Source organism: Hevea brasiliensis, unplaced genomic scaffold, assembly GCF_030052815.1.
Source record: "Hevea brasiliensis isolate MT/VB/25A 57/8 unplaced genomic scaffold, ASM3005281v1 Scaf115, whole genome shotgun sequence".
Lineage (NCBI taxonomy): Eukaryota > Viridiplantae > Streptophyta > Magnoliopsida > Malpighiales > Euphorbiaceae > Hevea > Hevea brasiliensis.
The window spans coordinates 1-25,651 of record NW_026614603.1 but is presented as its reverse complement, the minus strand read 5'-3'; the positions used below and the strand labels follow the sequence as shown (position 1 = coordinate 25,651).

Genomic DNA, 25,651 nt, shown 5'->3' with positions numbered 1-25,651 from the left:
TGGACTGAAACATAAGGGCACGGGCTATTTGTAAAAGATGTTTGTGTTTACGTTCAACTATGCCATTTTGTTGAGGGGAATATGCACAAGATTTTTGGTGAGAAATTCCTCTAGATTGAAAGAGAACTTGACAATTGGAATTAATAAATTCGGTACCATTATCACTACGGATGGTGTGAACTTTGGCATTGTATTTGGTTTGGATCATGTTAAGAAAAGTGAACAAGGTTTGGTGAGTTTGGGTTTTATCATGAAGAAGAAAAGTCCAGGTTGTCCTAGTGTTATCATCAACTATAGTGAGCATATAATTGACTCCTGTCATAGATGGTACTCTATATGGCCCCCAAAGATCAACATGTATGAGTTGAAATGGAAAAGCAACATGCGACTGACTAATGGGAAATGAGATACGCTGTTGCTTTGAAAGGTGACAAATATCACAAGTATCAATTTGTGATTTTGATTCTAAATGTGGTATATGCTTCATGACTTCTTGTGAAATATGGCCTAATCTATAATGCCAAATGGGATATTTAGTAAGATCTCCTTTATTTGATTGAAAAGATGTAGTACAAAGAGTATTACAAGCTATGTTATTACAAGCAATGGTATGAATAGAAGGGTTATACAACAACTTTGAATTGAATGAATCACTATCCAACCTGTATAGTCCTCCCTGCAACTTCCCAATTCCAATTACTTCTTTAGTCGAGAGGTCCTGCAAAACACAAAGGTTAGGATGAAAGGTAACAGATATGTTGGAGGTTGAAGTGAGTTTACTCACAGACAATAGGTTATACTTGAATTCAGGTATGTGGAGGACATTGGTTAATTTCAATCTTGGATGCAATTGTATACATCCCAAATGATGAACATCCTTAGTCGTTCCATCAGGTAGAAGAACAGATGAGGTTTGTTTTAGTTTTGAATGGCTAGTAAATAGGGTCATATCATGTGTCATATGTGTTGTTGCTCCTGTGTCAATTATCCAATCATCTCTATTCTTATTGAAATAGTTTGAAGAACTATTACCTGCAAACCCAGAGAAGTTAACACAGTTTGCCTCTGCCACAGACTTGCCCTTCATTAGTTTTGCAAACTCTTGCTGAACCACAGCCACAATATTAGCATTCCAAGCATCAGTAGAACCAGATTGCATATTACTATCATCATCTAGCGGGGTATCACGCATTTGCACCATATTTTCCTGGGATTTATTCTTCTTTTGTTTTAGTTCTTGAAACCATTCTGGGTAACCATTCAATTTGAAGCATGTATCCCTCACGTGACCTGTTTTGTCACAATAGTCACAGTAACGACTTTCTTTCTTCCCAGCATCACTCTTCTTGAATTTTCCTTTTCCATTTCCCGTTTCCTTTTTTTTATTTGCTCCCATAACTGTCATTGCAACTTGATCAGTCATATCCATACCCAAATTATAAACTTGCCTCTGCTTTTCAACACTCAAAACCATGGAATATGCCTTATTTACACTTGGCAATGGATCTAAAAGCAATATTTGGTTACGAACATGATCATAGTTATCTCCCAAACCCATTAGAAATTGCATTATTTTTTCACTGTTATCCAGATCTGCTATTGCCTTTGATACTCCGCAAGTACATGCATCGCAAGTACACACAGGGAACGGTTTTAAGCAATCAGCCTCATCCCAAAGCTTTTTAAGCTTGGTGAAATACACCATGAGTGGCATGTTTCCTTGCGTAAAAGAGCTAATTTCTCTTTTAATCTGATAAATCAATGGTCCGTTGCTTTGGCCGAATCTTTGTTCTAATTCTTCCCACAACTGTTTGGCAGTCATTGCATATAAGAAAGCTTCGACCAAATCTTTAGAAATTGCATTGAGAATCCAGGAAATCACCATGCAATCGACTCGCTTCCACTTTGCAAAATCTGGGGAGTTTGCTGCAGGTTTCTTAGTCTCACCATTGATAAAGCCCAATTTATCCTTGGCTTGCAACGCTATCAACATTGCACGACTCCAAGTCAAGTAATTCGTGCCATTGAGTTGAGCACTTACCAGCATCAAGCCGGGGTTATCAGAGTTCTGAAGTGAAAACGCATCATCACCATGTTGATGAGCCATGGTTCTGACTTCTTCTGTACGTCGAGTTTCTTCCATGAAAACAGCTTCAAGAAAGTAACCGTCACTAAATCTCAGATCTGAGTCTAGTAAGTAACCGTTTTATCTACACAGGTTTCTTTGCTCTGATACCATGAGAAAAAAACCCTTGAAAAGAGAAAATATGGAAAACTGAAAATTGTATTATTGATTGCTGTTTACATCTATATATACACATTTAGCTTTTAGCGCATGTCCAATCAATAAAAGACAACTCAGCCTAATAGTTTTAACAAACTTTAGCTAACTAACTGACTTGTAAAATAAATCTCCCGCCTCCTCTGTTCTACTCTGTTTTTATAACTTTTCTGGATAACTTATATTCTTCACATAACTAAACTATTTAACTTCCCATTATGGCAATACTCTCTTCCTTATGAGAAGTAATGAATAAGAGTCTCTTCCTAGCACTTGTATTTTATGCTCTTCTTCACATGTGGGCTAAAATCAAATAATCTCTCCTATAATATATAGTATTATAATGTCAAAGGCTTCATTTCAATTAAATTATTTTTATAAGAAAATAATTTAAATGAATTCTCACTCAATCATGCTTGATTTATATTTTTTTTGATGAAAATGAATTTTTTTATTAAGTTAAAAAAATTAAATTCTTTTCATTTCGAATATGAAAATTAACCAAAATGAAATTAATTGAACTGAAATTTTTTTTATTATAAATTTTAGATTTTAAACAAAGAAAATAAGAATTACACTTAATTAGGATTAACACTAAAATAGAGTCATATTTTACATTGTTAATAATCCTCTGTGTAATTAAATAATATTTCTCACTCAAATTAAAAAAAAAAAAGTCTAAATTCCACAAGAATTTTGAATTATATCCTTATTACGTATTCCCTAGCTAGAAAGACAGCCTTTGGCCTCTCTGAGCATAATTAGAGACCAGGACTATGAAGAGCAAGCTGCAGGTCGGAATTTGCATTAAAATTTTTAATATATTTTTTTGAACTTTTTAACTTATATTGTTTTGATACTAATTTTATGGAGCTTGAAATAAAATCATGTTGATCAATGGGTGTTTGGTAGGAGAGGTTTGACACTTTTATCCTTTAAGTGAGGTCGAATATTCGATTCTTGTGGATAGAAACAATGCCCATTGAAAGCGATTTACTCCTTAATGGATTGATTTAATGTGAACAGATTAGTCATGGTCTATTAGACTGAAATACCCATAAAATATGAAAAAAAAAAAAATCATGTTGCTGTACGTAATATATATCTCATATCGGTGGGATATGGAAAGTTTGTGAGCTTTAAGCTTAATTATTTTCATAATTTAAAAATTATTTAGGCAACCTAATTACTTAAGGCATTATAATTAATATCAAAACTTTAATTTGAAAAGTATGTGAAGAGATACGGTCTTAGTTGTATTATTATTATTATTATTATTATTATTTTGTTTTTTCAAACATGTAATTGATTTTGGATATGATTTGAATTGTGGATAACCCTAATTAATTGGGAAACAAGGAATGATTGATTTGAATTTATGAGCAATATATCCTAATTAATTCTGAAAACCTGAAACTGAAAGTCAGCTTTCCTCATGTGCACTGTAGTAGACTTGCAGTTGCACTTGCACCAACTTTCCTCACCCATTTATTATCCATCCTCTCTGGAGACTAGACCCTTTAATTATACATTATTTAGATTTTTATTTGGCTTATTTTTTAGTCTCTCATTTATTTTTATATTAAATTATGCATTTAAAAAAATAGGAAAATTACTTTTATATATAAAAACTAGATAATTTAAGACTTAAAATATAAAAAAATGTCTAAAATAATTGGAGAGACTAAAGCATAAACAGAATAAAAATATATGGATTAATTAATATATTTTTTAAAATAGAACAACTTAATTAGTTTTATTAAAATAAAAGAAATTAAAATAAAAAGATTAAATAATATTTTTTTAAAAGCAAAATTATATATATACATGAAAAATAAAATAAATAAATAAAATTTTTGGAAATATATATAAAGAGGGAGAAAACAAAATAAATTCTTATATATTTTAATAAGCATTCAAGATATATAAATTATTGAAAATGCATACGATGGATGGGACTTACCTGAAAAAGAAGAATCAGTGTTATGTTACTTTATAACATACAAGAGTATATTTCATTAATTAACTTGTTCATTATTTTATCTAATTTGGAGGGAGAGATTAGATGAAAAACTAGAGTAACTTTTCAGCCTATTCATTTATGGAAAATTGAATTTTTCTTTTTAATTTCTAAAAAGAGTAGTAAAAAATATAATTTTATGTTTGCATGTGTTAATTTTTTAAATAAAGAATTGAAAATTTATTTTTTTATTTTTTATAATTTAATTAAGATTTATAAATAACTTTAATTTATTTTAAACTATTTTCTTTTATAATAAAAATTGTCACGACCCAACCTATAAGCCAGACCGGCACTAGGACCTGAGCCAGCATAAAGCCTCCGAGGCCCGTAGTAAGCCTTACTGTTCTCAAACCCATAACTAGGTCCACAATTTAGGCCTAATATGCATATAAAATAATTTAACTTAAACTGTTATAGTTGTATTTGAGCTAACTTAACCCAGTAATTATCAGAAACTAAAATTAGGAGAGCCCAGCTCAACCCTATTACCTCATTTACAACCATTTAAAACTCATAAAAAAAATTCATTTATTAATATGAAAACTTAAATTCATGCAGTCCCTGACAGGCTTTATGCTACTACTAGCACATACGGAGTCCTAAATTACAAATATGGAGAATAATAATATAATTAAGTAATCTTTTCATAACCTGAGAGGAAAGGGACAAGTTATTCTGAAAAAGGTCTCCTCCTGTAGCCTGGAAAAATATGGTGAACAGGAGTGAGCGTTCAACTCAGAGAGTAAAATATCAATTTTAACCATAATCTCTATAGCTATCTAAAGCTAATGCACCCTGTGGAGTGAAATGCAACATTGTCACAAATTTCATATAAATCACATCAAAAAGGCAATTTGGAGCACTCACACACCCAACACTGTCAAACAATACATATATGGGAGCTGATCCCCTATACAGCCCTCTTAATCCAACCTGTGCCAGCGAAGAACTCAAGCAGGGTTTTCGCTTAATAAACCAAATCGGGGTCTCAGCGAAGAACTCAAGCCGTGTCTACCCCGAAGGACCAGGTCCCAGCGAATATCTCAAGCCGTGTCTGCCTGTCCTGTCCATAGCCAACAACATATCACACACACGCTAACTTACGCATACTGCTCCACATTACCACAACAACATCCATGGCACTTTAACAATTATGAATGCAACATAAAACGTGCCTAGTGTTTAACTATATAAATACATAGTTATAAGTGATGCATGGGCATGCTTGAACATATAATAATATCGAAATTACAATTAAAATTAATATTTTACTCACAGTACACCGATGACTATTGTGGCTGCTGAATGGAGAAAAATAGCTGACATCGATCACCTAATAATTAAATTATAAATTTATTAGTACTAAGTCAAAATAAAACTCTAAAGAGGCAACAGACAGCCTAATTCATGTCGGAAATCCGGCAGACTTTCCCCTATACCTGGGACCTACCCAACCTGCAAAAAGGCTCAAATAACACTGCTAAATTCAACTCATATCTCATCATCATTATATGGCCCCTTTTGGGCCCTCCAAATCAAGCAATACTCAAAACCTTAAAAATTACGTTTTAGTCCATATAATTGACATTTTGTAAAAATCCACTCAAACAAGCTCTAAAAATTCTAAAATTTTGCCCCGCGGTCCTTAACAATATTATAAGGCTATTGCAAAATGAATTGTAATTTTCTAATCACCCATGAATATTTTACTCAAAAATATTACTCAATTTCATAAGTTTCCAACAGCTAACATATTTTTAATTCAACCCAATTTAATATTCACAAATTTAAACCTCCATTCTCAAGCTTCAACCAATCATATAAAATTTAAATATCTTAATTTCAAATAATCTTATATGCCCATATGCTAAAAATCTAACTAAAATCTATCTATATTTTTTCAAAAATATTCTACAATCACTCAAAAATTTAACAAACACCATAGAATATTTCCAAATAATTTTACTTTCATCATATATTTTTCTTAGAATTTTTCTCAAATTTTTCCTGTTTAAGGAACACTGCATTTATGCTCCACAAACAGAGAAATAATGAAAATAATCTTACTCGAAGCTTATCTGTGTCTCAAAAATTTCAAAAATTTATGAGGAAGCCTCTGGAAGTTGAATCATCTCCAAAGCCCACCGGAGCCACCGCGCACAGTGGCCGGTCGCTGGTCGCCGGTGATATTTGTCGAATTTGATCATACCATCATGTTCCTCTCCTCTCTTTCAGTCCATAGGTGGTCTCGGATCGTCAATACAACGATCGGATTGTCGGAAATCTCGCGGAAAGTCAAAGAAAAACTGATTTTCTCTCTCCTCGCCGGCGCCAGAAACGGCCACCAAATCCGGCGAGGCTGGTCTCATCTGAAAGGGCTCGCTCTTAGGAGTCCATAGCCGCTGGAATCACTCCAATCGGACGTCGGGATCGCCGGATACGAGCATTCAAAGTTTGGGACCCTTTTTTTTTTTTTTTGGTTGTTACATTCTTCCCCCCTTTAAAAAAAATTCGTCCTCGAATTTTCGAATAAACAAAAAATAAGGAAAAGAAGATTATTAGAACAAGTGCAATCATTACTCCTCCAGCTATGCAGAGATTAGTAAAACATTTACTTTTCAAACTCCTTGTATATTGTATATGACATTCTATTGCTCTCTGATTCTACTATAGTGTCCTATTTGTCATCATCTCTTTCTAGAGGGCTTTTATCTTGTAACTATTCATTGACCATTTTTCTGACATTTCAAGTATTCGCTATACCTCACTGTTCTTGACTTGATGTCTCATAACTTCAATCAACTTTGGCGCTTACCTCACTTTTATTACGCCCTAACGTGTCTCTTGGTGACTTCAGTCCTCATTCCTTTGTTTCAATAATCTCTGTTTCCCCAAAACATGACTTATGTTCCTTATCCTAAGGCATCCTATGAGTAGCTTTCCTGTAGCACCTATCATATACATCTCGTTCGAAACCTTTACTTATCCTTTGACCTTAACGGTTAGTACCAATGCATCTTCTCACTTTCATGATACTTCAAATTTCCAATCTATTTGTGTCATTACTAAGGTACTTAGACTAACCTCTGTCCATCTTATGTAACCAGTCAGGTAGAGTCCCCTCCAAGGGCCAAGTGTATCATTTATCAACATTGGAAAGTGAACTGGGTCTCTCCTTCTAGGTGACAAAAGTGTTTAGGTTCCCCGACAACTTAATTAATGCAACTTTATCGTTTCCCACTCCTTCTCTGGAATGGAAATATCTAGACTTCTTAGTATGTGGCCTACTTCTGACACATTGGCACTTAGATCGAGGCTCCACTACTCCTTTAGTCTATCATCTCATAATAACTTGTTTTAAACACCTCTTAGTGTGTTCCCAGCATACCTATTCCTTCTTATCCTCATCATTATAACTAGCTCTACCGAGCTTTCTTCCTGTCCTTTAGATCTTATCCACTTCCTTTTCCTATTTTTGCTATTATTGATATCCTTTCAACCTGCTGTACCTATTCCTTAATCTTAGTCCTGTCTCACCCTTACACCTTTTCTTTCAAGGATGTCCATCCTATCATCAATTTTTTGCCTTCCTTTCATTCCTTAGTCCTATCTTGATTATTAGTTTCATTACTTCAGGAATTTTAACCTTATGATTTACTCCTACCAGCACATTCTTCACCTTATGTAACACTTATAATTACCCATAGAAAATCCTTTTTGTATCCCCTTTTTCCAACTTAACTATCAGAACATTATCATTCCCCACCAGCCTCAGTAGGAAATTGCTCATCCTGGATGGATAGGAGCCCCTGAAACTATAAGTTCCATCTGAACTAACACGGCTGTGGGAAATGTGTGCCATGCCTTAATTCTAAACAAAATACTTCATGTGTTCATTCTCCTTAATATAATCACATATACTGCCTATAGCTTTCCAAACTTCAACCTTAACTTTTCCCATTAGCAACAATTTCATCTATTGAAACTCATCCATAATTAGTATTCCCTCCAGCTCATGGTTAAAACAGTTGCAAGCCTTAGTAGCTAACTCAATTTAACTCCTGTCATTACTCTGATCGTCCTTTCATACTTAACACTAGGTATGCACTTACTGTCATTCTCATATCAGGAAATTGTGTATGAATTGGTGCCTACCAAACTCTCAAATAACTAAGTCTCCTTGACTCAGTCTCTGTTCCTTATATAACCCTCTAGAACCAATAGCACGAGCTAAACTTGAAAAGAAAGAAAAATATCCTCTTATATTCAACTATACCCGATTGTCCATATAATAATGTTTAACCTATGTTTCTTGGTCTTTCTCTTCAAATTTCATCATCTCCTAGCACAATTGTGCTCTACCTATAAGATATCATCTGCATAAACCATTTACCGTACCATTGTCCTTCCTGACATAATATTTTTATAATTTATTAACTTTACTTATACTCGACCTATGATTCATATCTATCATCGTTTATATTGTGCCCTTGACTTTTGTTAAATTCTGAAAGATTTCTCTTACTAATAGATTTTTCCAACACTAATTCCACCCTTATCTATGGTCATTAATTTGATCCTTGAACTTTCTAGTGATTTATAACCACCCATATTTGTCACTTCTCGTTTTACCCCTACTGTTATTCTGTCGTTATTGCTTCACTGCAAAGTGATTCTATTGATCACACTAAAAATGTTTGCCTGACATTCATAACGAACCTCTAACTACCTTCTCACTATCTCAAAAGTCTAACCTAAAGCCTATGTGTCATTATCTATAATTCTTTCCACTCATCATACCTATTTGATCCCTTAGATTAACTTTTATTCAACTTACTACTTACTAACTTCTTTTTCTCTACCTAATTAGATAGTCTGCAATACCATCGTACACTTTTTAGCTTTTGCTCATTATTATTGTATTCCTCGCCTAATCTTCTTGATGCTGTTAACAAGTTAAAAGAATCTTGCCCCATTGCTATTCACTTCACTTTAGGAATAGGGAATAGATAAAGTATGATCCAATCATGTAACTCCAAGCTCTATATTTTAGCCCCTGGCACTACCTCAACTACATCATGCTATGAGTATCACATTACTAGATCCCACACCTCCATCACTATCCTCACTAATGTGGTCCCATTTTGGGTTCTCCATCCTTGTCATTCACCTTGCCAAGAATAACACATAGCTTACCCTATATCTTAACTTTGTTCCTTTTATTATGCGCCCTTCAGATTGTCCTTTCATTTATTTCTTTTGTCTTACCCAAAATAGAACTTGACTATTCTATCCCTGGTTCCATTCTTCTTCCTAACATGACAGCTGTACTTGCTAACTATATCTTTCAGAGTCTCTATCGCTTTATCATATGTCTGTGCTACTCAGATTTGGTCCTTTGACCACTCTAGCTAGTACTTCCACTGGCATTTAGATTATATTGCATCTGCAATCAATTGTCCAAACTTTCATTTTGCACTTTCTTTATCCATTGGCCTTCTATGATTTATCTTTGCTAATTTATGACTCTTTACACTATTATAATTAGATTATACTATTGTTTTGAACAATATGAAGTTAGAAAGGAACTCAGGAAATTGTAGTCATACCTTTATCGTATGATTTCTATTCTTATCCTTTAGCTTACATAATACCCTTACTATCTCGAGAACTGATTCTGCAGTAATTTTATTTATTTGTTATTATTATTATTTTTCGGGCACCCAACCCGTCATTCAATTCAAAGGATTTACATCCATCGTGATCTGATAATATATGATTCCTATAATGGAACTTGTATCCTCTGCAGGATACCCAAGCCAACTACTCTCTACCACACTCTACAGTCCCATCTGGGACACTATTCCATAAGTCATCATTATCAGTAATAACCTTCGATCCCTTCTGAAAAGATAGGACTATACCCTAACTTGCTGCAACAAAGGTACTACATTTACCACCTTGCCAAAACCATGTCAAGTTAATGACTCTTTTATCATATCATAGCTATATAAATCATCAATTCATAGTTTCGACCTTCTCTAGGTAGTAGGGTTGTACTTTACACCTTACTGATACACACAAGGTATACTATTCTCACTAAACTCTAAGCAAAACGTCTGTCGTACTACAAAAATGATCCAAAATTCCATACTGAAGACTAGATGATCTCACTCTATAAGTGTCACGTTTACTTTGCAACTAATCCGAAACCTCTAGTCTGATGGCAACTCTTGATGTAACTCTAGCTCATGCTAGGGTAACTGAGTCACTGACTCTAGTTATCACCCAACTGTGACCTTTCAATATTCTAACTCTAGAACCCTAACTAGGAGTTCCCAACTCCTCTACAGATATAGAACTGTGTTCTGGCATAACTGTACCAAAACAGAAGCCATCCGCAAACACCCTCATTATGGAGCACCACGGGAATGCACGCAGCTCTACACAATAATCTCATGTCGGTACTGTAATCTGCAGCTTACAGAGCAGACATCAAGAACATTGTATAGTTACTACGATACGTCCTGACAGACTAGGTCTCCCAATTTCTTATCTCTCTTGAATCTTCTATTATCACAAACTTATTCTGACTGGGTCATCTACTGATGACTGCTAGCAGTGGTATCCTCATCCTTATCTAGAGCAACTGTACTTTCAAGACTCACTTTTATGTACTCGTGCCATGCACGAAATGGGCACACCATTTAAACCCATACTGACAAAAATATAGTATTTATTGGAGTACGTGTTTCCATGGTAGACCTCAATAAGTTTGCTAAATCTATTTCATGTTTCTATGTACTCCACAAAAATCAAGACACTAACTGAGGTACTCTTATATTTCTCGAGGTATAACGCAGAATCTAGAAACAAAAAATTACAGAAAAAGATGAAACAGAACCCTATACTCTGCATGTAACATCCTAATAAGACTCCTTCTACACTCCCAAGTATATTCTTTCCCATGAATCTGGAGCCTAAGCTCTGATACCAACTTTGTCACGACCCAACCTATGGGCCGGACCGGCACTAGGACCTGGGCCAGCATAAAGCCCCCAAGGCCCGTAGTAAGCCTTACTGTTCTCAAACCCATGACTAGGCCCATAATTTAGGCCCAATATGCATATAAAATAATTTAAATTAAACTGTTATAATTGTATTTTGGGCCAACTTAACCCAGTAATTATCAGAAACTAAAATTAGGAGAGCCTAGCTCAACCCTGTTACCTCATTTACAACCATTTAAAACTCATAAAAAAAAATTCATTTATTAATACGAAAACTTAAATTCATGCAGTCCCTGATAGGCTTCATGCTACTACTAGCATATGCGGAGTCCTAAATTACAAATTTGGAGAATAATAATACAATTAAGTAATCTTTTCATAACCTGAGAGGAAAGGGACAGGTTATTCTGAAAAAGGTCTCCTCCTGTAGCCTGGAAAAATATGGTGAATAGGAGTGAGCGTTCGACTCAGAGAGTAAAATATCAATTTTAACCATAATCTCTATAGCTATCTAAATCTAATGCACCCTGTGGAGTGAAATATAACATTGTCACAAATTTCATATAAATCACATAAAAAAGGCAATTTGGAGCACTCACACACCCAACACTATCAAACAATACATATATGAGAGCTGATTCCCTATACAGCCCTCTTAATCCAACCTGTGCCAGTGAAGAACTCAAGCCGGACTTTCGCTTAATAAACCAAATCGGGGTTCCAGCGAAGAACTCAAGCCATGTCTACCCCGAAGGACCGGGTCCCAGCGAATATCTCAAGCCATGTCTACCCGTCCTGTCCATAGCCAGTACCATACCACACACACGCTAACTCACGCACACTGCTCCAAATTACCACAACAACATCCATTGCACTTTAACAATTATGAATGCAACATAAAATGTGCCTAGTGTTTAACTATATAAATACATAGTTATAAGTGATGCATGGGCATGCTTGAACATATAATAATATCGAAATTACAATTAAAATTAATATTTTACTCACAGTATACCGAGGACTATTGTGGCTGCTGGATGGAGAAAAATAGCTGACATCGATCACCTAATAATTAAATTATAAATTTATTAGTACTAAGTCAAAATAAAACTCTAAAGAGGCAACAGACAGCCTAATTCATGCCGAAAATCCGGCAGAGTTTCCCCTATACCTGGGACCTACCCAACCTGCAAAAAGGCTCAAATAACACTTCTAAATTCAACTCATATCTCATCATCATTATATGGCCCCTCCTGGGCCCTCCAAACCAAGCAATACTCAAAACCTTAAAAATTACGTTTTAGTCCCTATAATTGACATTTTGTAAAAATCCACTCAAACAAGCTCTAAAAATTCTAAAATTTTGCCCCGCGGTCCTTAACAATATTATAAGGCTATTGCAAAAGGAATTGTAATTTTCTAATCACCCATGAATATTTTACTCAAAAATATTACTCAATTTCATAAGTTTCCAACAGCTAACATATTCTTAATTCAACCCAATTTAATATTTACATATTTAAACCTCCATCCTCAAGCTTCAACCAATCATATAAAATTTAAATATTTTAATTTGAAATAATCTTATATGGCCATATGCTAAAAATCTAACTAAAATCTATCTATATTTTTTCAAAAATATTTTACAATTACTCAAAAATTCAACAAACACCATAGAATATCTCCAAATAATTTTACTTTCATCATATATTTTTCTTAGAATTTTTCTCAAAATTTTCTTGTTTAAGGAACACTGCATTTATGCTCCACAAGCAGAAAAATAATGAAAATAATCTTACCCGAAGCTTATCTGTGTCTCAAAAATTCTAAAAATTTTATGAGGAAGCATCTGGAAGTTGAATCATCTCCAAAGCCCACCAGAGCCACTGCCGGAACCACCGCGCATGGTGGCTGGCCGTCGGTCGCCGGCGACATTTGCCGGATCCGATCATACCATCATGTTCATCTCCTCTCCCTCAGTCCATAGGTGGTCTCGGATCATCAATCCAACGGTCGGATCGTCGAAAATCTCGTCGAAAAGTCAAAGAAAAATCGATTTTCTCTCTCCTCGCAGGCGCCGGAAATGGCCACCAAATCCGGCGAGGCTGGTCTCATCTGAAAGGGCTCGCTCTTAGGAGTCCATAGCCGCTGGAATCACTCCAATCGGACGTCGGGATCGCCGGATATGAGCTTTCAAAGTTTGGGACTTTTTTTTTTTTGTTATTACAAAAATCTTGTTTTTTAAATATTTTTTATATAAAAACTAACAAATTTTCTATTATCAAAATTATACCATAATTTCTTTGTAAATAAAATTAATAATTATTTAAAATAATAAAAAATAATCATACTGTTATAAAATAATAAATAAAACATATTAAAACATTTAAAAGTAAAATAACTTTTAAATATATGTTAATAATAATTTTTTTTAAGAAGTATAAATTATTTTTATTTTTTAAATTAAAAATTACATTTTTCTGAAAAAACATAAATTCTTTAATAATATCAAAGTCTTAATCATTACAAATAATTATTGGAGGGATAGGATCCTACTATCATAAATCAAACATATAATTTATTATTATGGACAATAAAACTCACTAAACTTTTAATATAATAATTAAGATCTTTTTGTTCGAAGAATAAATATATAAATCTTCTAAGTAAGCATTGGTTCTTTGTTTGATTTAAATTCTCTAGATTTTTTGTACTTTTTTTTTTTCAGGAACTTAGATGCATATGACCTATATAATTCAAGTCACTTTATGCTTCAACAAATAGAGCGGGTTGTACTTTAAAACTCTAGAAGATACACATTTACAAATTAAAATAAAAAATCTCTAATTAAATAAAATTAATGATCATATTTTTATTTAGAATAATTAAATAAAAATTCTAAAAAAAACACATTAAAAATAAGACAAAATATAATGACTTCTATGAAGGAAGAAACAAATAAACTTACGATCCATTAAGAATGAATTCTCAGGGTCTCTGTTCTATAAAGCACAGATAAAAGTTATTGTAGACAAAACATTTTAGAGAGCGGAGTTTTTAAATTAAGAAAAAAAAAACCAGATAAACATTTTTTTTTATATTTTTATTTTTTATAAAAATTATAAATTAAAAAAAAATAAAAAAATAAAAACAGATAACCATTCCCTCTTATTTTTCTCGTGTTTCCAAATGAAAGTGCAACTCTACCCTATTTTCCTGAACTAATTTTCTTTCCACCGAACATCTTGCCGGCATACACCATCCAATGATACAATTATTGTGAAACATACTACAAAATATGGTGGTCCATTTTCTCATTGCAAAACGTAATTTCTTAATTTTTTTATTAATTTTTATAGAAATTTTTTGGTGCAAGTGTACAAACATTTAATTCATTAAAAATTATATACATATATTTTTATGAGGGACCATTATGATTTTAACTGAAATGTCTATTCCTAAACGTAAAAGATGAATTACTCAATTTTCATTGGAATGGTGTATACAAGGAATTTTCCTGTCCACACGTCCAAGCATAAAATCCAATCAAAATCATTCTCAATCAAAAACTCGCTTTGGTTCTCAAATTGTCCGGAGTTCATTCTTCATCACGATCTACGATCACAATGTCAGTAACCAAAAGTTTACCGCCAGCAGGGCATGTTGCCTTGTGCACATTTCCGTTCACCAGTCATCCACAGGCTCTCTTTGGCCTGGTGTTTAGCCTAGCAAAAGAAGCTCCTCAACTGCAGTTTTCTTTCCTCTGCACTCGAAGATCAAACTCAATGATCTTGTCAAATGAAACTAATATCCTCCCAACCAATATCAAAACCTATGATGTGGACGATGGCTTGCCGGAAGGGGTTGATCACTTAACATTAGATCATGCACTGGAAAGCAGGTACTTCTTTAAACGGTTCCCGGGAACTTCAGACGCAGTGTTGATACAGCGGTGGCAGAGACAGGTGGTAGAAGTGTAACCTTCCTGACAATAGATGCCTTTTTCTCATTTGACCTTGGCAAGTTGGCCGAGGAGATGAATGTGCCGTGGGTAGCGTTTATGGTACCTGCACCTCATGACTTCGCTGTCTGGTTCCAACAGGATCTCATTCAACAGCTCTACACTAATGCTCAAACCCACGATGATCACCCAGAAGACCAAGTCATAGATATCATTCCAGGGTTACCTCCAATACCTTTTAAAGACTTCCACTATCAAGTGTTCCAGAGAAATCCTAGTAGTCCAGTTGTCCAACTTATATCATCAATGGTTCGAAAATTACCACAAGCATCTGCGGTTGTCTTGAACTCATATGAAGAACTAAATCCTAGTCTCCTCACAAATTATCTCAAGTCCAAGGTTCAAAATTTACTCTATATGCCATTAGCCCTATCAATGACAGCGTCAGGCACAGATGCTACGGGGTGCTTGCCATGGCTGGATCAACAAAAAGCTACATCTGTTGCATACATAAGCTTCGGGACAATGGCAACTCCGGGTCCTGACGAGTTTGAGGCATTAGCTGAAGCACTTGAAGAGAGTGGTGTTCCATTTCTCTGGTCTCTCAAGGACAAGTTCAAGGAGTATCTGCCGGATGGATTTATTGAGAGGATTGGAATGCGTGGAAAGGTGGTTCCATGGGTGTCCCAGAGGCAGGTTCTGGAACATCCTTCAATTGGTGTACATGTGACGCACAGCGGCTACAATTCTGTCTTGGAGAGCATTTTGTGTGGCGTGCCGATGATATGCAGATCACTATGGGCAGACAATCATCTGAATGCGAAGATGGTGGAGGAGGTATGGGGGATCGGAGTGAGAGTCGAGAACAGAGTAATTGATGCGTCCCAACCGCAAGTGCACGGGTCGTACAAGTAGTATAGAAAAATATCGATCCCACGAGGAGTTGTGTTAATGATTGAATTTTCGATATAAAAGTTGACTAAATTGAAGTATTTATGAAATTAAAATAATGGATTAATGGGTAATGGAGTATGAAATCTAAATGTACAAAATTAATATTCTATTCAACAATGTATTAATTAAACTAAAGTTGCATCAAATAGAAATAAGCAAGTTCAAATATGGCAATATTTAAAATGGCAAATGATTAAATTCGATTAGAAATTAACAATGGTAAAAAGGTGATTCCGGAGTTCGGGATTTCATATTCGAGCTATTTTGGGATTTAAATCGGTTATCCAATTTTATGAAACTTATGGGTTTTAAGGAGATTAATTCTTAAATCCTTTGAATTCCCTTTCGAGTGAGACAAAGAGTGCCTTAATCAAACTAATCCTACTTTCGTGGAGTTAGAATTAATTAAGACCCATTAAGTTCTTTAATTAATCTGTGAATCCTCTTAATCCTTTGCCTATTTCTAGGTCTAAGTTAATTAAGTCCAATTTCCTGATTATCTATCACAAGGCCTTCTCCTTTCGGTGCTTCAACCATGGATTAAGAACATTACTCAATGGGATCCTTCATTAAGCATGTCATTAAGCATACAAGAAATGAATAAAACTCATTAAGACCACAAAATATGGATTACCCAATCAAAATCCACAAAATATCTCAAATATTACAACCCTTACTCCAGAATCAAAAGTAAACTACTCACTATCCATAATGCTTACAAGATATGATGAGTTTAAATGGAAATAAAGCTTTAATCTAAGCTAAGAAGTAAGAAATTAAACACTAGAAATGTAGAAAAGTGTAAAGAAAGAAAGAAATCTGCAAATCTTGGTTGAAAATGGTGTGGAAGGTGAAAATGGCTCTTCAAATTCTGCTCAGCCTCCTCCTCTTCTTCTTTGCTCCTTGTCCCCTTTCAAAAATGGGAAAATGAGACTATATATAGCATTTTTCTGACATGGAGCCCTAAAATAGTATGTTCTAGGAGGAATACATTAAGGGAATCTTCTGCCAGCTCATTAATGAACTCTTTATGGGACTGCATAAGTGGACTGCATAAGTTATCTGATCCCTTATGCGATTTAAATGCAGTTCGGTCACTTATGCATTTGCATGACTTAGTGCATAGGTTATGCACAATTTCGTGAATGTGCATAAGGGAGGTGAGAATGTGCATAAGCTATGCGATCTCCTTATGCACATTTAATTTGGTTACAACAGTGATCTTCCTCCTTATGCAGATCTGCATAGCTTATGCGACAAGTTATGCAGTTTGGTCAATGCATATTTCAGCTTGAAAACTTGTTTTGACATCTTTTTCTGTAGAAGACACTCCTCAATGGCAAAATTCTCTTTAGTCCTTCAAAAACACCATTTTCCTACAAAACAAAGTAAAATTATAAATTAGTGCAAAATTGACAACTATGAAAAACTAACTAATTAACTAATGAAATTAGCTAAAAATGACTAATAATCAAATAAAAAGGGTTATAAAATTAGACCTAAATGACTATGCAAAATGTATGCATCAAATACCCCCAAACTCAAGCTTTAGCTTGTCCTCAAGCAAAATTTAAAAAGTGGTGCAAATTTTTTAGGGGTGCCTTATCCAAAAAGTTATGAAAAACACCCATTAAGGTAACTTAACACACCTTTAGCCATACCAACAATCCATATACCCATCCTTCAAAATGCAAAGAATTTAATGCTTATCAAGCTTTCACCGCTTAGCCATCAAGTCAATTATCATTCAAAATCCCCAAACCAACCAATCAAAAGAGAGTCATGCTCAAAGGAATTCTAGAACAATCAATAGCCAAAGTGTCTCTATATAGAATGATGGAATTGAATGAATGAATGAATAGTTCTCCAATCCCATAGGCAAATTCCCTACTCCTATCTCCACTAATGTAGCAAGTACTTTCAAGAGATCAAAGGTCTTTTTATGGATGTAATGGGGCCATGGGATTCAAAAAGAGGCTAAGAAGAAAAATGGGTAAAAAGTATTCAAAGCATGAGAATATGTTGCAATTTTGAAACATAAGGTACACTTTATTATATATTTTTTTCTTTTTTCTCTTTTTTTTTATATGGGAGAGAGAAATACACAATGAGGATTGTCAAGTGCTAGCATAGTTTACAAAACACATAAAAATGGAGGGACATTTTGATACTTTAACTTGTATTTTGCATTTTCTTTTGATGATTGTCCCTAAAATTGCCACCCCCAAACTCATTTCTTTTAATACTTTGGGTGGATTTCTTTCATTTTGAATGACAATGGTGAAAAGCACATATACTAGCACTTTTACAAGGTGACAAGCATTTCTTCTCCCTTTTATTGTATTTTTTTCTTTTCTCTTTTTTTTTATGTTTTTTTTTATGTACCTAATATTATGAATAATTAATCTCATGAAAAGGGTTGGAGTGTTTGGTTCATTGGCTAGGTAGTAATAAGGGTTTCAAGAAAAATTAGGGACAAAAAGGCTCAAAGGGGTTTGCAAGGGTCAATTTTAATTAGGAAAAGGGCCAAAGGTTTAAAATGAGGAGGTTTAAATCAAAGAATGCCTAATCATCTCTCTTTTCAAGTACAAGCTGGTATTTCGCCTTGAAAGGTTTAGAAAATTTGTTCTAGGATTGGTGAGACATCATTTGACTACCTTATATCCAATAACTCCCTCTAAACACTCCAATCTCTAAATGACTAGTTGGGTGGCTTTTTGGCTAAGAAGATATAGGCAAGGGATAGACACTTCAAAACCTTGCACCTTTTAGGAACTTTCAATCCACAAACCCAACTAAAGGTAAGTCAAATCACTCTCATAGGCAACTTTTCAATACTCAAGGGATTTGACAAAAGATTTTAATGCATGGTGCATGATTCCTAAAATGAGTAATGCATGAACTAAATGGAGGAAGTCTATTTGTATGCAATTTGTACAATTTCTAAGTGATGTATAATGTGTGTGTAAATGTGTAATGAATATGTATGGATGTATATGTAAAATATTTACAATATATGTAAATGAAATGGGATGAGATGCTCTTATACTCAAAATGTGAAAAATAAAGCTAAAAATCAAAATGTGCACCCCCAAACTCAAAATTAGACATTGTCCTCAATGTCTCAAACAGTAGATAACCAAAACTCAAAGCAAATAATATTGACCAGGAATTGTAAAAATTAAGAGCAAAAAGAAAGAGTTACAGTATGAGAATTCAAGATAAAGGGATGCATAAGAAGTGCACAGGTTATGCGAGTTAAGAGCATCGGGAGTATGTGCATAGGTAAAGTGCATAAGCGTGCAGTCTTTGCATAAGAGGCAATATATGTGGCATAGGCTATGCGGGACAGTTGCATAAGGAAATACAACACATGCGATCTCTGCATAAGTAGCGAAAAGGTTGCACAGCTATGCAAAAGTTGTGCATGAGAAATTCATAGTATGCAGTGTATACAAAAGGCTTGCATGGGAATTGGCAAGGGAAATGTACAACTAGCATAGAAGTATTGAAATATAGGCAGTATGGGCAAATATGTACAAAAAGGCAATAAGTGCAATAAAAATCAAAGAAGACTAATGTAATAGCTATCCAATAAAACTTCAAAAGAAAGCAGAATTTAAAAGAAACTAATTGAACAAACAAACATAATCCAAAACAAACTATAAATGTTTGAACATATTTACAAAGAAAAGGTCCTACAAGATTGAACAAAAGTAAAATAAACACTAATCTATGTCTATTGTTTTCCTTTGTCCAAGGATGTTGCTAAGTTTGGTGGTATTTGCATTTGTCGAAATGATGGTCTTTGGAGGAGGTGATGGAGGTGGGGGTGGCATGCCCAGAAAGATCATGAGTTGCTTCACCATCTCCTTCAGTTCTTTCTGTTTGTCCTTGGTTTCCATGACAAGGTCAAATAGCTGATCATGACGATCCTTTAGTGTATCAATACCACTGTCAAGCTTCCTATCCACAAAGTAGATATCATCACTAAGCCTGTCAAGGTAGGTGAATAAGGCTTTAGTGTTGAATGTAGGAGGTGCTGTGGATGAGGAAGGTTCAGCTGTAGGAGGAATGGGCTGAGCAGAGGCTGCTGGGATGTCCTGTGCAGGCTGAGGGGGTGGGGTAGGTGTAGTAGGGTCTTTGTGGGGTGATGGGAAAGGTTGGGTTTCAGTTGTGCAATAGGCTCGATCACTGCAGGGTGGGCAGTATCAAAATATGATAAATGGAACCCTGTTTTGGTTAAGTGTGCAGTATCAAAATATAAAGTGTCCTCAAGTGCTGGGATTGAGTGCTCTGCAGGATTAAAACCAAAATGCTTGGCTATGACAGTGATGAGCCCACCCAAAACAATGTCACCTATGGATTTGGTGGCAATATGCGACATGTTCACAAAAGAAGTAACCGGAGATACCTTAACTTTGTGAAATGCACACCATAACATAAATAGTTGATTTGCCTGACACGAACTAGTCCCTCTGCCCAATATGGTGCTAGCCATCAGCCTATGAATAAACCTAAGTGCAGGGTCAAGGATTTGGGATGTTTTGGATCTACCAGCAGAGAAAGTTTGAGGTTGGTTTGTTATGATTCTCCAAAATTGGGCAGGATTCCAAATGCCCTTGTTGGCTACCTCTACTCCAGTATGTGGTACTCTAAAGAACCCATCAATTGCAAAACCAAAAATGCCATGAAATTGGTCCAATGACAGCTCTCTATTTTGCCCCAAGCATCTAAATGTCATAATTGGCTTATGGTCTACATCATGCAAGTTGAGGAAAGAGAATGAAGAATTTAACTCCAATACTAGAATTGGATAAACTACCTCTTGCTTATGCACAAATTCTGTCCAACCCATACCATCAAGAAATGCAACTACATTGTCAAATAAACCAAGAGATTGTAGAGCATCAGCAGATATATACCTAGTAGGTTGTACCCTTCTATCTTTGAGTCTCTTGAAAGCGGCTTTTTGAATTGTATCAGGGAGAGGCCAGGGTAGCTTTGATACAAATGAGGTTGCCGAAATTGTCTTTTTGCTGGAAGAGGGTGTAGAGGCTGGAGCTTTTGGCTTTTTGGGAGGCGGTTAGACGGTGGGATGGGTGGGTCTTTGCGTTTGGACAGGAGGAGCAGAGGACATGGGTCGCACAGATTTGGACCGGATTTTGCGTTTGTATGTGGTTAGGGGAGGGGGTGGGGGTGTCATTTGTGGAGGAGGATTGGGCGTGGGGTGTATCGATGACAATGGAGAGACTTCGAGAGGAGAAGCGGGGCGGGAATGTGGAGGGGAATCCATTGCCGATGGAGAAGAGATAGGGGGAAATGAAAATGTAGGGGGGAATTTAGGGTTTCGTGATGAGAGTGCTAGTGGAGAAGATGGGAGAGACGGCGAGAATGCTGGAAGGAATGGAGGTTGAAGGCGGTCGTGGGGTGAAGAGTCGGAAGTGGAGGTGGGAAGTTTTGTTTGCAGAAAATGAATTTGAATCGGGTTTGTAAGAGCGCATAAGGGAAAATGATTTATGCATAACTGTGCACTCTTTTGTACATGTTTGAGAATGATTTAAACTTGAGAAATGCTTATGCACAAGTGCATAGGTCATGCTTGTCCTTATGCATGTTTGGTGACCCTTGAAATGTTGAGGAGCGAAGTCATGCGAGTGCATAAGTTATGCACTCCTTATGCATCTCTCGGAAGTGGTGTTTTAGAAAATCGGGTCATGCGAAGTGCATAGGTTATGCACTCTGCTCATGCACTGTTCGGCAATTTTTGGAATTTTGGTTGGTGGTCATGCAGATGTGCATAGGCTATGCACTCTGCTTATGCACTGTGCGGTGGGTTTTGAAATTCAGAATCTTTGGTTATGCAGAAGTGCATAGGCTATGCACATTGCTTATGCAGGTCTCGGCAACTTTTGGAATTTTCTGATTTCTGGTTATGCAGAAGTGCATAGGTTATGCACTCTGCTTATGCACCCCTCGGCAAAGTTTGGAAATTCAGAGTTTTGGTTATGCAGAAGTGCATAACTTATGCATCTTCCTTATGCACCCCTCGGCAGGTTTGATTTTTCTGGGTTTCTGGTCATGCAGAAGTGCATAGGCTATGCACTCTGCTTATGCAGACTTCGGCAGAGAGAGAAAATGAAGAATTTGAGGTTATGCAAATGTGCATAGGTCATGCACTCTGCTTATGCAAGTTTCTGGAGATGTGAATTTTGACAAAATGAGGTTATGCAGAGTTGCATAAGCTATGCACTCTCCTTATGCACTTGCAATAAAGGTGAAAAATGGCAAGAATTGTGGTTATGCAGGATTGCATAAGCTATGCAGTTGCTTATGCACAATTTAACAAGATCAAGAATGCAATAGAACATGGATTGCAAGTGTGAAAAATACCCTAAAATGAAGAAATATAATTCCATGAAGCATAAACCACAAGAAATTTTCACTAAAAACACATCAATATATACAAAGTGTATCAGAAAGGCATCACACAAGCATGTAGACATTGATCCTACATAAAAGACCTTTGAGAACTATGCCATTTTAAGTCAAATTCTGCAAATCAACATTTAGCACATAAAATTCCATAAAATCTGCATAAAGTTGCATCTAACCACAAATGAGAAATGAAATCTCCAAGATTTGCCAAGAGAATGCAGCATTTCTACTTTGAATTCTACAACCCAAATAAGCTCAAAACTGCAAAAATAACTCACTTACCACCATATTAACATTATAAGCACAAGTATTAAAAAGTTACACACCCAACCTCACCAAAAGCACAAGTCATTAGCTGCAGACACTCTTTTTGCTGCAGAATGTACATTTCCTCTGCATTAACCAGATTGCAGCTTTCAGCAGTTCACCAACCTTCCTCCATTTAAATACATCCAACCTCATCAAAAACATGAGCCATTTTGCTGCAGACACCCTTTTTGCTGTAGAATGTACATTTCCTCTGCATAAACAGTTGCGGCTCCGCGCAGTTATGCAAAAACTTATCAGTTCTTTTGAAGGACAAAATTTTTCAAGTTAAGAATTACTTTCCCAACAGTTCACCAGCCTTTCTTCATTGAATTACATCTACAAGAGACAAAATTTAACAATGTCAAAAATTGAATTTGGGGAGATTTAAGATAAAAACAAAATTAATGAAAATGAAAGTAAATCAACAAAAGCAAAATAAAAGGACTTGGGATGCCTCCCAAGAGGGCTAATTTATAGTCCTTAGCTGGACTCTTCATGAATTTTACTGAAAAGAGGTGAGGGATTGGAGAGCTTGTAACAGCTTGCTCCTAGTATTGGGTCTCCAGTTATGTAATGTTTCAATCTATGCCCATTGACCTTAAAATTCCCAGATTTTTCACTCCAAATTTCTATTGCTCCATAAGGGAAAACCTTAGAAACTCTATATGGACCAGTCCACCTTGACTTAAGTTTTCCAGGGAACAATTTCAATCTTGAGTTGAACAACAAAACTAAATCACCTTCTTTGAATTCCTTTTTCCTCAGATGCTTATCATGCCAAACTTTAGTTCTTTCTTTGTAAATACGGGCACTTTCATAAGCATCCATCCTCAATTCCTCAAGCTCATTAAGTTGTAACAACCTTTTCTCACCAGCTTGCTTAAGATCAAAATTCAAGGTTTGAATGGCCCAATATGCTCTATGTTCTAGCTCCACAGGTAAATGACAAGACTTACCATACACCAACCTAAAGGGAGTAGTTCCTATAGGGGTTTTGTAGGCAGTCCTATATGCCCATAAAGCATCATCTAGTTTGATAGACCAATCTTTCCTAGAATTGTTCACTGTTTTCTCCAAAATATGCTTGAGCTCTCTATTAGAAATTTCAACTTGTCCTGAAGTTTGAGGATGATATGGGGTAGCTATCTTGTGCACTACACCATACTTCCTCATTAAGCTCTCAAATTGCTTATTACAAAAATGGGAACCCCCATCACTAATTATAGCCCTAGGAGCTCCAAATCTGCTCAAGACAAATTTCTTCAAAAATTTCACTACCACTCTAGCATCATTAGTTGGAGTTGCAATAGCTTCCACCCACTTTGACACATAGTCAACCCCAACTAAGATGTATCTATTACCATATGAAGGAGGGAATGGCCCCATAAAATCTATTCCCCAAACATCAAATAATTCCACTTCAAGAATATTATTTAGGGGCATTTGATCTCTTTTTGACAAATTTCCACTCCTTTGACATTTATCACAATCCAACACAAATTTCCTCACATCCTTAAAAAGATTTGGCCAAAAGAAACCAGCTTGCAAAATTTTACTAGTTGTCTTAGAGATGCCAAAATGACCTCCATAATCAGAAGCATGGCAATGATGCAAAATACTCTGTACCTCCTCTTCAGGAATACATCTTCTAATTAAACCATCACAACATCTCCTAAAGAGTAAAGGATCATCCCATCTATAAAACTTCACCTCATGCAAAAACTTTTTCTTTTGTTGCCATGTCATACCTAGAGGTAAAACTCCACAAGATAGATAATTCACAAAGTCCATACCAAGGTAGTTTAGCAATAAGAGAAAAGTTGTTCATCCAAGAAAAACTCATCAATAGGGATTTCATCCAATTCTTCACCATCCAATTTCAACCTACTAAGATTGTCAGCAACTACATTTTCAGCTCCTTTCTTATCTCTAATCTCCAAATCAAATTCTTGTAGCATCAGAATCCACCTAATGAGCCTAGGTTTAGCCTCCTTTACGAGCAAATACGATGGTGCATGATATGAAAATATAACCTCCTTTGAGTCATTAATGTAAGGTCTGAACTTTTCCTATGCAATGAAAATTGCCAAACATTCCTTTTCAGTTGTTGCATAATTTGTTTGAGCCTCATCGTTGTTCTACTAGCATAATAAATAGCATAAGCCTTTTGTCCTTTCTTTGACCAAGAACAGCCCCAATTGCATAGTTGCTAGCATCACACATAATTTCAAAGGTAGGCTCAATCGGTGGTTGCATGATTGGTGCGATGATAAGAGCTTGCTTCAACCTGCAAAAGGCGTCCAAACACTCTTGGTCAAATACAAATGGTGTGTCATTACTTAGCAAATTAGACAAAGGTTTAGCTATTTTAGAAAAATCCTTGATAAAGCGTCTGTAGAACCCGGCGTGTCCTAGGAAACTTCGAATTCCCTTGACATTGGTAGGAGGAGCCATCTTCTCTATCACTTCAACTTTGGCTTTATCAACCTCTATTCCTCTATTAGACACCAAATGTCCAAGCACTATCCCTTCCTGGACCATAAAATGACACTTTTCCCAATTTAACACAAGGTCAGTATCTGCACATCGCTGCAAAATTTTAGAAAGGTTAGCCAAGCATATATCAAATGAAGATCCATAAACAGAAAAATCGTCCATAAAAACCTCCATTATGT

The 25,651-nt window shown here is 35.5% G+C and overlaps 1 protein-coding gene across 1 annotated transcript; it reads left to right on the top strand.

The window, feature by feature from the left end:
• The first annotated feature begins 14,927 nt into the window (after positions 1 to 14,927).
• LOC131176456 (anthocyanidin 3-O-glucosyltransferase 7-like) lies at positions 14,928 to 21,646 on the top strand. The gene is made up of 2 exons (XM_058141515.1): positions 14,928 to 16,165; positions 21,415 to 21,646. Exons 1-2 carry the CDS (start codon positions 15,351 to 15,353, stop codon positions 21,644 to 21,646), a joined length of 1,047 nt encoding a protein of 348 aa, XP_057997498.1. The 5' UTR covers positions 14,928 to 15,350.
• The last annotated feature ends 4,005 nt before the right edge of the window (positions 21,647 to 25,651 follow it).